Source organism: Microcaecilia unicolor, chromosome 8, assembly GCF_901765095.1.
Source record: "Microcaecilia unicolor chromosome 8, aMicUni1.1, whole genome shotgun sequence".
Classification (NCBI taxonomy): Eukaryota; Metazoa; Chordata; class Amphibia; order Gymnophiona; family Siphonopidae; genus Microcaecilia; species Microcaecilia unicolor.
Window position 1 is genome coordinate 71,722,156 of NC_044038.1, and position 12,650 is coordinate 71,734,805.

General features: G+C 46.8%; 1 protein-coding gene across 8 annotated transcripts in view; it reads right to left on the bottom strand.

Annotated features, from left to right (window-relative positions):
* Positions 1–477: 477 nt before the first annotated feature.
* Positions 478–12,650, bottom strand: part of ARHGEF1 (Rho guanine nucleotide exchange factor 1) — a 187,669-nt gene continuing 175,496 nt past the window's right edge. For 7 of the 8 annotated variants that reach the window (XM_030213024.1, XM_030213023.1, XM_030213027.1 and 4 more), the window contains 9 exons: positions 9,236–9,403; positions 8,886–8,973; positions 7,164–7,298; positions 6,800–6,867; positions 4,874–5,059; positions 4,228–4,464; positions 3,477–3,625; positions 2,948–3,025; positions 478–2,461 (listed from right to left, as the gene is read on the bottom strand). In XM_030213024.1, the coding sequence (XP_030068884.1) occupies positions 2,954–3,025; positions 3,477–3,625; positions 4,228–4,464; positions 4,874–5,059; positions 6,800–6,867; positions 7,164–7,298; positions 8,886–8,973; positions 9,236–9,403 (1,103 nt within the window). In that variant the 3' untranslated portion in view covers positions 478–2,461; positions 2,948–2,953. Of the gene's footprint in view, positions 2,466–2,941; positions 3,026–3,476; positions 3,626–4,227; positions 4,465–4,873; positions 5,060–6,799; positions 6,868–7,163; positions 7,299–8,885; positions 8,974–9,235; positions 9,404–12,650 lie in introns of all 8 variants that reach the window. The other variant, XM_030213025.1, reaches the window with a different exon arrangement.

Below are 12,650 nucleotides of genomic sequence, written 5' to 3' on the forward strand. Positions count from 1 at the left end.
TCCTGGCCCTGGGGGCAGCAAGTACCCTAATGGTTAGTGCAATGGAATAAGAAGCTGAGGAACTGGGTTTGATTCCCACTGTGGTTCTTTGTGACCCTGGGCAAGTCACTTAACCTCTATTGCCCCAGGTACTAAAAGACTGTAAGCCCACTAGGGGCAGAGAAAGTACCTGCACAGAATAAATGTTAAATTGGTTTGGCTCATAGTATATCAAATCCATGACACTCCCCTCCCCTCCCCCCATCTGCTATATCTTCTCTTGCAGCTCGGAAGCTTTCCCAGAAGATCCTGGAGTACCACAGGAATTTGGCATGGCTATTGTTCATCAGCACCATGCCATTTAGGTAATCAGGATTCCTGGTAGCAATGTGAAACCTTCGGGGGGGGGGGGGGGGGGGGTATTTTGTAACCCCCACCCCCTCCAGAGGAAGTGAGGCAGCAGCAAAAGTTTAAGGAAAGCCAGACAGGACAATATACGGAGCATGCTAGTTTGGTTTTCTTTTATTTTAAAATTCCCATTCCAGTACCTATCCTCATGCTGACTGGATATTCTCAGCTTTCACTTGCTTCTTGTCTCACCCCTTGCACAAAGTGTGTGTATATATATATATTTTTTTTTCTTTTTTTTTTTTAAATAACCATTGACCATCATTATTTAAGGCAGTAAAGCAGTTACATTAATTTTTAAAAGAGACACAAAATTCCCAGGGAACCTTTAACTTGGTCTTTCATGCAAACTAGGCAAATATTTATATTACACAATTCATTAATGAAGTTGATTTTTTTTTTTTGGTCCTCAGGGTGTTCTGGAATAAAATACACAAATCAAAACAGCAACTTGGAAACCCTTCCCAAAATCATGCACATAGTGCATTCCTATTACACATTCAGGAAACACAACCCAGTAACAGGCTCCATGGAAGAATTAAAAAACAAACAAAACAAACAAAAAAACACTACATGGTTAAAATAAGCAGGCTTGGTGTTGAACGTGCTGATTTGGTTATGGCAACATAGAATGAAACACACTGCTTGAAACATGAGCTCTGAAGTGGCCAAGCTCTGTGAAAGCAGCATGCAAAGCTTCAGTGCGCTTTTTATTTTTATTTTTTTAAACCTGTGACGCTGCGGGGTTGGAGGCACTTCAGCCTGTTTTACTCTGATTTTTGCTGGGCATTTTTTGATATCTTGAGCAAAGAGAACACAGAGTTTCACCAGCTATGTTCACTCTGCCATAAATAGAACATGTGAAAACACTAATACTGAAAAGATTATTTAGCCAGCCAGCTAAGGTAGCTCTGAGCCCCAGCCACAGCACCATACATATAGGTAATTACATGAAGAGATCAATTTTCACCCAAACAAAAGACAGCATGAAAGATGGCTTTTGGGAATGTATGTCAAAGGTATAACAGCACTAATACTGTGTGTACACTCAGCTGAGGGCCCGGGTTCTCTCCAGCAGATGGCCCCAGTTGCCTTCCAGGCGCCCACACCTCTCCCAGTGAACAACTAATGCAACTGGAACTCCTGGCCAGCTGCAGTTCCCTGTGTTGGGGGGGGGGGGGGGGGGGGGACCAGGAGACTCCATATAGCAGGAGTGGTGGGATGATTTTTACACAGGCTCTGACCCCCCTCCCCCCACGGGTGAACACGAAAATGTGGCAGTATTAAAATATAATAATAATTTGTCCAAGTCAGCATCCATCTCCTAATCCCCGGTCCCATCAGCCACAGATCCCTGGCCTGCTAAAGAACCCAATGATGGGTTCCTTGTTTTATACATCTCTGGAGAGGCGAGTACATAACCACTCTAAATTATAATCCATAGTATTTCCAAGACATGATTTTCCTGACTCTCTTCTATACAGCTACAATTCCATATATATATATATATATATGTATATATCTATATAATATATAAAAAACATCTCCAAGAAAACACACACACATGCATGTGTATATCTATATATACATCCATGCGTGTGCGCTTTATGTAACAAATTGTCACAAACAGTATAAAAAGGCACTAAGGCACTTTGGCAACATGTACATTATTGCTGGTTTGATACTGACCATGCCATGGTAGCTGGTGAAGGGCAGGTTGTGCCTCTCATTTAACTGTACGAGGACTAGTGTCCAGACCCACACTTCCCACAAGATAGGCACTTGGACCCATTCCTAGGAAGTGTCAAGACACACCCCTCTCAAACAGTCCTGAGGTCATTTTGCCACCGATTCCACCTCGTATAATACCATAAGCTTTCTATGTCTACAAGTATAGAGCTTTCTCTATATATATATATGTCTGTTATATACACAAGTCCAGGGCCTAGCAGAATGCAAAAAGTCTTCAGAAGCAGGAGAGTGTCAGGGACCATGTGGCGCCCCTATAAGTGCTTCTGAAATCCTGGCACAGGGTCCTGTAGCCACTCTCCTCCACTCCTCCAGGTGCACGAACCTGCAGGGAGCACAAGATGTGAGAGAACATCTGGACTACAAACTCACCTGGATCACAAGACCAATCTGCTGTCGCTCATTATCCTCCGTATTCTGCTGCTGTCACCCATTATCCCCCATATTCTGCTGTGAATGTCACTCATTATCCCACACATTCTGCAATGTCCTGTTTGGCTTCCTTCCTGTATTAGTTACAGACCTGCTCTCCAACCTCTCACTTTTGGTCAGTCCTCTCCGGTCTCTATCCCTTCTCCTCAGCCAGTCACTTAGATTTTCCAAACGCCACTATCATTCTGGATTTCCTGCCTCCATTTTAGCTAGTCCTTGGGTCTCCCATACTCTACATTATTCCCCAGATCTACCTCTCTCCTTCCTTAGCCAATCCTTGGGTCTTCCATACACACTTTACTCAACTGCTCCTTGGGTCTCCTCCAGTCCATCCCACCTCCTAGTTTTCCTTCCTTCCTTCTTGCTCTCCATTACTTACCTGCACTCATGTGAAACTCTGCTGTGAAGTGAAACTTGTTATCACTTTCTGGAGGTGGCAGTATTGCTCTTCAATCACCTGCAAGAGGCAGAAAGAAGAGAAACAATTTTGAAGCAGTGTGGAGGAGTAGCACAGTTGTTAGAGCACCAGGGATGACAATCAGGGAAACCTGGTTCAAATACTCCTGCTACTCCTTGTGATCTTGGGAGAGTCAATTAACCCTCCATTGCCTCACATACAAACAGACTGCAAGCTCTCTGGGAACAGGGAACTATACCTACTGTACCTGAATGTAACTCACCTTGAGCTACTACAAAAAAAAATTGTAAGCTAAATGCAAATAAATATATACTGATTATATATGAGCCTCCTTTTATAAGAGGTGAATAAAAGCACTTCTGAGTATGTTTATCTTGTTGGGCAGACTGGATGGACCATGCAGGTCTTTATCTGCCATCATCTACTATGTTACTAGTTACAAGCAGCTATGTCCACCAGACCACTCTTGAATGTTAGGACAAATCCTCACCTTCAGCTTTTTAATGTTCCGCTCCAGCAGGCGGATCTTTCTCCCCACTTCCTCTGACTGTTCTTGAGACAGCACTATAGGGGTGCTGAGAACCTCTGTACTCTCCTCGGGCTGCATGGGAAGGCTTGCCCCATTTTCTTCCCTAAAATCTGTGTGTGAAGAGAGACCCTCGTTCTCATTATAGTTTTACAAGATAAATGTCTGATAATCCCACAATGCACTAACCCATTCCATGAAAATCCTAACCCTCCTGGGCAAGTCCCTAAGGCATACTATGCAATTCTAAATTCAATTCCTCCTAATCCCATACAATAATCATCCAATTCCCTGCTAATGCCATGATGCATTAATCAAATCCCATGCTAGTTTCACTGTACACTCAGCTAATCCCAAAACACATATACCTAATTCATAATAGTCCTTTAGAACAATCTTCCAATCCTTAATTCCATGGCATGCTAACCCAATCCCTGATAATCCCTTGGCACTCTCATCCAGTTCTTAATAAACCCATGGTGCACTCACCCAATCCCCTGAAAAGTTTATAAAGTAGCCAGATGTGTGCCCATCTTTATTACATGATCTTCAAACCTCTTGTACAACTGTCTTTCACCCAAAGCCTGCCAGTCTCCTTTATCTACACGTGTCTACCTGAGATCACCTGCTCTGGCTGACTCGCCCCCCCACCCCCCCGCCTCCAATTTCCTGTACTCACTGGTGCCAGGAGCAGCTTAGGGTCAACATGACTCACTCTCTTGCTCTTCACTTGCTGCATCCTTCCAGTTCTCCTCTGGTCCTCCCTCTCCATCTGGTCCATTTTCCACTTTCTCTGTGCCCTCTGTTCCCATCCAGGCATCCAACTCTGTGCATGGTGGCTCTGTACACTGTCTGTGCTCGGGGGATTCCTGCCAGCACCTCAGAATGAGCTCCTCCTCCTCATCCACCGAAAAGCGAATGTTCCGCACAAGTAACCTTTTCAACACAGACACTGGGAATGAGAAGGGGAGGAGGAGAGAAGAGGAGAAGAGTGGAAAAGAGACAGTGAGATTACACTTTGCACAAACTTGAAAGAGCTTACACAAACCCAATTTTCTGTCACCAGTGGAAAGCTTCATTCCTGCCTCCCTCTCAACTATCAGCAAGGGGGGGGGGGGGGGGTAATGACCCTTTTACTCTCTTTTCCTCAGGTCACTCGAGAAATTCTGTACAGAATTTTCTGCAGTCCTCTGCACCTCTCCCCCCCCCCCCCCCCTATTAACCATTCCCTGCATATGCTGAATCTCTCACAGAGCTCCCTCCATTGGGACTGTGGGTGTAGGAGGATTATAGGAAAAGCACAAGAAGAAGAGCACGCAACCCATGAGCTCAGAAAGACCTCCGTCAATTCAGGTTCTCACCTTCATCTAGGGCTGCCTTGGCCACCTGCATCCCTGCAAAATCACTCGGTCGATATGTATTAATGCCGTTCGCGAGCAGGAAGTCTGCCAGGTCCTGCGATCTGTCCTCTTTCCCCATCTTTTCATCCCCCTGGGAGCTTCTCTCCTCAAAGTGCCCAGCTTCCAGGGATGTATCCTTCTCTTTCTCTGTCAGAGAAAGGAGAAAAAAAAGATGTAAACAGTAGCGCAGAAACCAGGTGTTGGCTGAGATGGAACAATGAATAGCCACAGGGGTTGCACAATGTGTTAAAAAAGAATGGATTTATTGAAAGGTTGATAATATCATTCTACAGTCCCTCATTGGGTTATTAATCTTTCAATAAATCCATCCTTTTTTAAACACATTGTATGACTCCTGTGGCTATTTATTGTTCCACCTCTGCTTCTCTTCGTTGTTGGCTGACTGTGGAGTTCGTTTTCTTCTGGCTCTCTGGTAAGAAATCAAGTGTGCCATCAGCGATGTGATGGGGCTCTAAGCAACAACTGCACACTGTGCTGGAAGGTGCTTTTATTCGATCCCAAGGACAGTTTAAACCTCTTGTTAACAGGCATTGTACACTTCAACTCCTGTACATACAGCCAGAAACACAAACTCTACAGGTTGTAAAAGTGCAGAAACAGACAGCTAACAATCTGATCAAGGAATGCTTCTTGAATCATCTTCACTCAGCCAGCTTGGTACTGATGAACTGGACTAGCTGAGGCCTGCTTAATTCATAAGTTAAAATTTAATACAAAACATATAGGGTCATGCATTTGGACTAGAAAAACCCACAGAAAAGGATCTGGGGATGATCATATCTGATCATTTTAAAGTGGCTAAGACTTTATGAGAGGTAGTTTGGGGGAGGGGGTGCGAGGAAACCAGATGACTCCATATAGCAAAGTACCAGAGTGATTTTACATAGGCTCCAACCCCTCACAGATAGGTGGAGAAAAGTCTCTTTAATTCTACCTTGTTTTAACAGGGGGGGGGGGGGGGGGGGGGGGGGAAGGAACAACAACAATTACTTGTCCAAGTAAGGATCCATCTCACTTCCCCATCCCATCGGCTACAGATCCTTGGCCTGCTAAAGAACCCAACGACAGGTTCCTTGTTTTATACATCTCTGGAGACGTGAGTACATAACCACTCTATATTATAACCCACAGCATTATAGCTAAAGTATCTAAAGTGACAGCAAGAGCCAGAAGGATGCTTGGATGTACAAGGAAAGGAAGCAGCAGCCGGAAAAGTTGATCTCTGTACTGTGTGCATTTCGGGATATTAACAGCTTCAAAAGGATATAAACTGGACAGATTAAGTCTAAAGGACAGCTACAAAAACTATCATCAGTATTTATCATAAAGCACAGAGGAACCAGTTTAAAGATGAAAACATGTTTACCCTGGAAGAAAGGTGAGATATGATAAGAGATAATCTGAATACCTCCAAGGTAAAAGCGCACAGGAGGTGGGTCTCTTTCAATGGAAAGGAGGGTCAAAGGATGACAGTGAATGGAGACAGGAAATATTTCTTTAATGAAAGAGTGCTGCATACATGGAACAGCCTCCCAGTATTGTTGAAGCAGACCAGGACAGGATTAGAATTCAAGACAACCTGGGTCAAGCAACGAGGATCTCTGAGCAAGAGCTGAGGAATTGGGGTGGATGGGCAGAGTAGATAGGCCATATAGTCTGTTTCTGCCATTATGTTTTACAGAAGTATTTAGAAATCTCTAGCTCTACTCAAGAAAAAGAAGGATAAAGATATGAAGTGGGTCATGAATTAGGACTGCTCACTGTGCTGTAAGGGGCACTAAGTGATCCTTGGGGTGAGTTCATGAGCAGGGACTGTACCCTGTGAACAGTCTCAGTAGACTGAAGGGGAAACCAATAATTACTTACCATCTATATGCAGTGCCTCCTTCACAGAACCTCCATTTTCCGAGGAGCTCGGGAGGTTCTCCTGAAAACTGTGAAAGAAAGATGCAATGACAGAGCTTCAAAGCTAGTCTAGAAGGAATGAGAAATTCCTATTGTGGAAAAAGCAAAGTTGATGTCTCCTGATATTTAATAAGGCATGGTAGAGACAGGTGATCTGGTCTTTGCGTGTGAAAACAAGTGAAATGCGGTATCTATCCGCATGTCCACTGAGGCATGTTCTATGTGCTCTCAGGTGACAAAAGTATGCCCTGTTGTGTATGTCCTACTGAGGCACTACACACGTGTGTGTGTGTGGTCGCGTGAGGTTTCTCAGGGATGTACTTACGATCCAGGGCTGCGCTGAGTAGACCCACTGGAGGAACTCCGAGGGTATTTACGCGAGTAAGCCAGTGGTAGCTTGATTAATCCTGCAGTCTCACTGATGAGTGATCCTGCAGTCTCACTGATGAGTGTGCACCAGCTACAGAGAGAGGGGAAGAAAGGAAACTATTCAATCCCTATAACAAGTCACAAGGAGAAAACAAACATGATAGCAGGAGACATCTGGCAGTGACTATAACTGGTGAATATGTACTGAACAACTAGATAGCAGCAGCAGTGTCATGAGGAAAGGTCATGTGTATGAGCAGGGCTGTACCAAGCTATAAGTGAATCCTGTGCAATCAGACACCATGGCTCCCCCTGCCCCTGAGCATCCATACTTCTCCATAGCCTCCCGCCTAAGCACATCCATCTCCTTCCTGAAAGCCCCTCCCCCTGATGCAGCACAGAGTGCTTCCCTGTCTCCCTCCTGCTCCTCTCCCCCCAAACAAATGATGCATCTCCACCTCTCCCATTCCTACTCCTCCCCCCAGGAATTCATCTCTTTCAAATCTTCCAGGGCCCAGCTAGTTCACCTAAAAAGCACAGTGGTGCGCCATTGAGCCTCCAGTTCCAGCACGTTGGGAGGGACTCCTGGGTCCTGCCCACACAGGAAGTATGTGTCAAAGAGGACGGGACCCAGCAGTGCCTTGCAATGCACTGAACAGGAAGCTCTACAGACTGTTGCTGTTCATTTTGGACACACACGTCTAGCTGGGACAGGAAGAGAAGGGGGAAAGGGAGATGTGGTGATGCTGCATAGTTTGTTTGGGAGGGGGAATAGGAGGGAGACACGGAGGCACTATGTGCAGCGTTTTTTTTTTTTTTTGGGGGGGGGGGGTCATGCCCATGGTGGACGGGGCAGTTTTGGTTAGGGTTACCATATTTGCTCCCCCCCCCCCCAAAAAAAGGACACATGTCCTGCCCCCGCCACACCCCCTGTCATATACCACCCTGCCCCCCCGTCACACCCTCTAAGGGTGTCCTATCCTCCCCTCTCCTTACTGTACTGCTCTAGTGGTCTAGTGACCTCTTTAGGGGCAGGAAAGAGCTGCCTCTTTCCTGCCCAGAGCAGCTGCAAACTGTCTTGCTGCCTCCCATATTGGCACCGATTCAAAATGGCTGCAGAGAGTGACCTTGTAAGACTTCTGCAGAAGTCTCGCAAGGCCGCTGCTTGAACTCTCGGTGGCCATTCTGAATCGGCGCCGGGACTAGATGCAGCAAGAGACAGTTTGCAGAGCAGCTCTTTCCTGCCCCGAAGAGGTCACTAGACCACAAGGGCAGGACAGTAAGGTAAGGAAAGGGGTGGATAGGACACCCCTAGGCCCGCCTGCCTGTTTGTCCACAAATCCGGACAAACGGGCAAGGCTGGCAAAACCCGCCTGTTTGCTCGGCCATGTCCTCAAAGAGAGGGCATGTCCAGGTAAAACCGGACTTATGGTAACCCTAGTTTTGGTGCCCCCTCGTGGCTGCACTAATCTTGCTACAGCCCTGTATGAGGCAGCATTTTACATCACAGCTTGCCTTAGTCTTCTATCCCTGCTTTCTGTACAACATTGAGTGTATCTGAGGTAGCTTTCCATGTTTCATTCATGACTAATACCGAGCTCTCTTGTGCTCTGTCCTAAAATTCCCTCCCCTCTTCCTTTCTCTCTCCTATCTCCCTGTTTACACTACCATGTCTTACATCTTGCGCTCTGAACTAGACTGTGCAACCAGTTCATAGATCTGTGCTCCTCCCTGCCAGCTGAAGATAACGTAGAAGGCTTTGTTATCTGCAATAAAGAAAAGAAGGTGAGAAGAGGAGGGTCAGGAGATATGAAGAACTCACACCCCCTAGACTCAGTAACACATTCATTTTGAGCAAACAGTCTAAGTCCTTTCAACCTGAACAACTATTTCCAAGAGGTCTCTGATCAAGCCCATTACCCTACCTATCCAAGACTACTGGGGTCTTACCTGCTGCCACTTCCTTCCTGTGCTCCTAGTCTCACTTATGAACCCTCACTCTCCATCTTTTGTGACCTTTAGCCTCACCTGTGGCCACCTCCCTGGTCATGACGGAGTTAAGTCGGATGATTGGGCTCCACATCTGTTTACCATCTGGGGTGGGAGTCATGGTTCGGCTGTGGCATTTTAGCACCATTTTGTCATCCTGTCTTTGTAAAAGCACCAAGATGTCATCTAGAAGGAGTACATGGACATCTGGAAAAAGAGAGCATGAAAGAAGAGTAAGGGACAGTCCTGTGCACATCTGCAGAAGAATAGACTGCCTCCTATTAACCTCCGCCTCTCACCTGCATCCCTCTCCCTGCCTCTATTGAAGAGAAATACACACACACTCCAACTGCCAAGCACATGGGATGAATTCTCAGTTGGATTGGTCATCGCAATAATTTAAGCACCAACAATGGAGTTTAAATTAATACATTATTCTTGGAAGCTTACAAATATAAAAACACTAGTAAAAAAGGCCCGTTTCTGACACAAATGAAACGGGCGCTAGCAAGGTTTTACTCAGAAATGTTTAATAGTAGTAGTAGTGTATATGTTTGAGAGAGAGTGTGTGTGAGAGATGGAGTGTGTGTGTCAGAGAGAGAATGAGAGAGAGACAGAGTGTGTGTGTGTTTATGTGAGAGGCAAGAGTGTCTGTGTGTGTGACAGAGATAGAGTGTGATAGACTGAGTGTGTCAGAGAGAGTGTATGTGAGAGACAGTGAGTGTGTGCCCCCGCCCCCCTCACAGGGCCCCCCTCCCCACCCCCACCTCTTTATTTATTTTATTTTTGTTACATTTGTACCCCGCACTTTTTCCCACTCATGGCAGGCTCAATGTGGCAGGCAATGGAGGGTTAAGTGACTTGCCCAGAGTCACAAGGAGCTGCCTGTGCCGGGAATTGAACTCAGTTCCTCAGTTCCCCAGGACCAAAGTCCACCACCCTAACCACTAGGCCACTCTATGGTCTCAGGACCCCCTCCCCACTTCCCTCTCCCCTGCCCCCCCCCCCCCAGCCATGCATGTGCAGCGATCCACCTCTCCCCCGCCCCCTCTGCAGCCACCCATGTCCAGCGACTCCCCCCTCCAGCCACCCATGTCCAGCAAACCTCCCCTCCCCTTCCCCCAGCGCATCAAACCCCCTCGCCACCCGCAGCTGCCACTGGTAACGCTGTCCGGCCGCTGCTGCTTCTCCTGTTGAGCAGCAGCGGCCGCTACGAAAAGAAAAAAAGAATAAATGTTTTAAAACATTAAACGCGGCACCGTAGACAACCATCAGCCATTGGCTGTCGGCTCTGCAGCCGCTCCTCCTCTTGCCTCTCTCGTCGCTGTGCTCCTCCCGGGTCTTACTCCAGGGGCAGTGATGTGGAGGCGAGAGGAGGAGCGGCTGAAGAGCCGACAGCCAATGCCTGGTGACTGTCTACGGTGCTGCGTTTGAGGTTTAAAAACATTTATTGCTTTTTTTCTTTTCGTAGCGGCCGCTGCTGCTCAACAGGAGAAGCAGCAGCGGCCGGACAGCATTACCAGTGGCAGCTGCGGGTAGCGAGGGGGTCGATGTGCCCGGGGGGGGGGGGGGGGGGGGGGGGTTGATGCACCGAGGGGGGGCGACGGCGGGGGGGGGGGGGGGGGAGCAAAGTTGGTGGCGGCGGGGGGGGGGTCGGCAGCTTTCGTTGAGTGCTGTTGGGTTGGCTGCAGGAGTGAGAGGGGTGCTGTGAGTGGCTGACGTATTGTGCGGGGGGCGGGGCTGAGTGCAGCTGTGAGGTTACAAACTACTGGGCTTCAGGGCTTCACTTGGACGGAGGCAGGTTCAGAACGCTGGAGTTGCGAAATTATGTGTGGGTGGGGCGGGGCTGAAGGGGGTCTATGACTGGTACTGAGAGCCTATGAACACTACATGGCTTCATGGCTCAGAGCTTCACTGCCACGGAGTGAGCTTCAGAACGTTGGAGGTGGGAATTATTTATATAGATGTTACAATTACAAAAAAAAAAAAACAGTAAAATTAAAACAAACGCCACATAGAAAAAGAAATGAAAATCATCCAATATAAATTTCAACTTTCTTCAAAAATCTTGTGAATCCTCATGATGTGAACTGTTGATCAGTGCAAGAACATATCGTTTATCATTTATTTGGTTTACAATTATGAAAACAAAAGAAATGAAAGAAACTGCATATGTAGATAGGAAAGAACACACACTTATTATGATGCAGTACCTCATAGGGTCAGTTCTTCTGTAACAGGGTCAATCCGCTGGATCAGGAGAAAAAGTCAGACATCAAACGCCAGGTGGAAGATGTCTAACCAAAGATATTGAGGAAGAGAGTTCCAAAGGGCAGGTGAAAGAAAATAGAAAACATTCAACCTAGTTGATCCCCACCGTGCTTTTGATGGGTGGGGGAGAACCAATCTATTATCATTCAAAGAACGGAGGGTAATAGATGGCGTATAGAGAATAATCAAAGATGCCAAGCAAGCAGGAGTATTGTAGTGTAGAACCTTGTGTGTCAAAGTAAGAATCTTGAATTTAATTGGCAACCAGTAAAGACATTTGAAGACGCTTAAGATTGGATTTGGTGATACCAGCATAAATGACATTACAGTAGTCATATCATGAATTGATATAACCATAGAACAAGGACCAAACTGAATTGGAGTCAACCATATTACGTATTGCCCTCAGCTAGGGTTACCATATTTTGTCCTCTCAAAAAGAGGACACATGCCCCCTGCCCCGCCCACACCCTGACCCTTTCGCATCCTCACCCCGCCCCGTCACATATTCCTCTCCCCTGCCTCCCGTCACCTCCCCTCCCCTGCATGCTGTTGCTGTGACGGTCTCGGGATTCAAAATGGCCGCCGAGAGTTGAAGTCTCGCGAGGCCGCTTCAACTCTCGGTGGCCATTTTGAGTCCCGAGACCATCAGCAACAGCATGCAGGGCAAAGGCAGCACTCCGGGCAAGAAACAGGGGGATCTTTCCTGCCCTGACGAGGTCACTAGACCACCAGGGCAGTAGATAGTAAGTAAGGGAAGGGGAGGCTAGGATAGGCCCGCCGCCCGCCCGCCTGTTTAGCACACTACTAGTAAGAGCCTCTTCTATAGTTTCCAAGTTTATTAAGGGCTTACATCTCGCCCATCAAAAGAATCTCTGAGCAGTTTACAATTCAAGAATAATTAGCAAGAAGGCATAGTTAGTGGAGCGACAGACAGCAAGGGATGGAGAAATGAAATACAATATTTGATAGAACAGTTGGGTGGAACACAAAAGGACGGGAATTGTGTAGTGCAGGCTGACAGTTCCTCATATGTATATACTAACTGCCCTAGCCATAGGCATCAGCATATAGGAAAAACTTGAGATCAGATATGAATTTTTGTAGCAATGACAAGGAAGCACTTAGAACCTAGGTGAATATTAGTGTGACCCGGTATATACGTGCCTAATATTTCGGCACT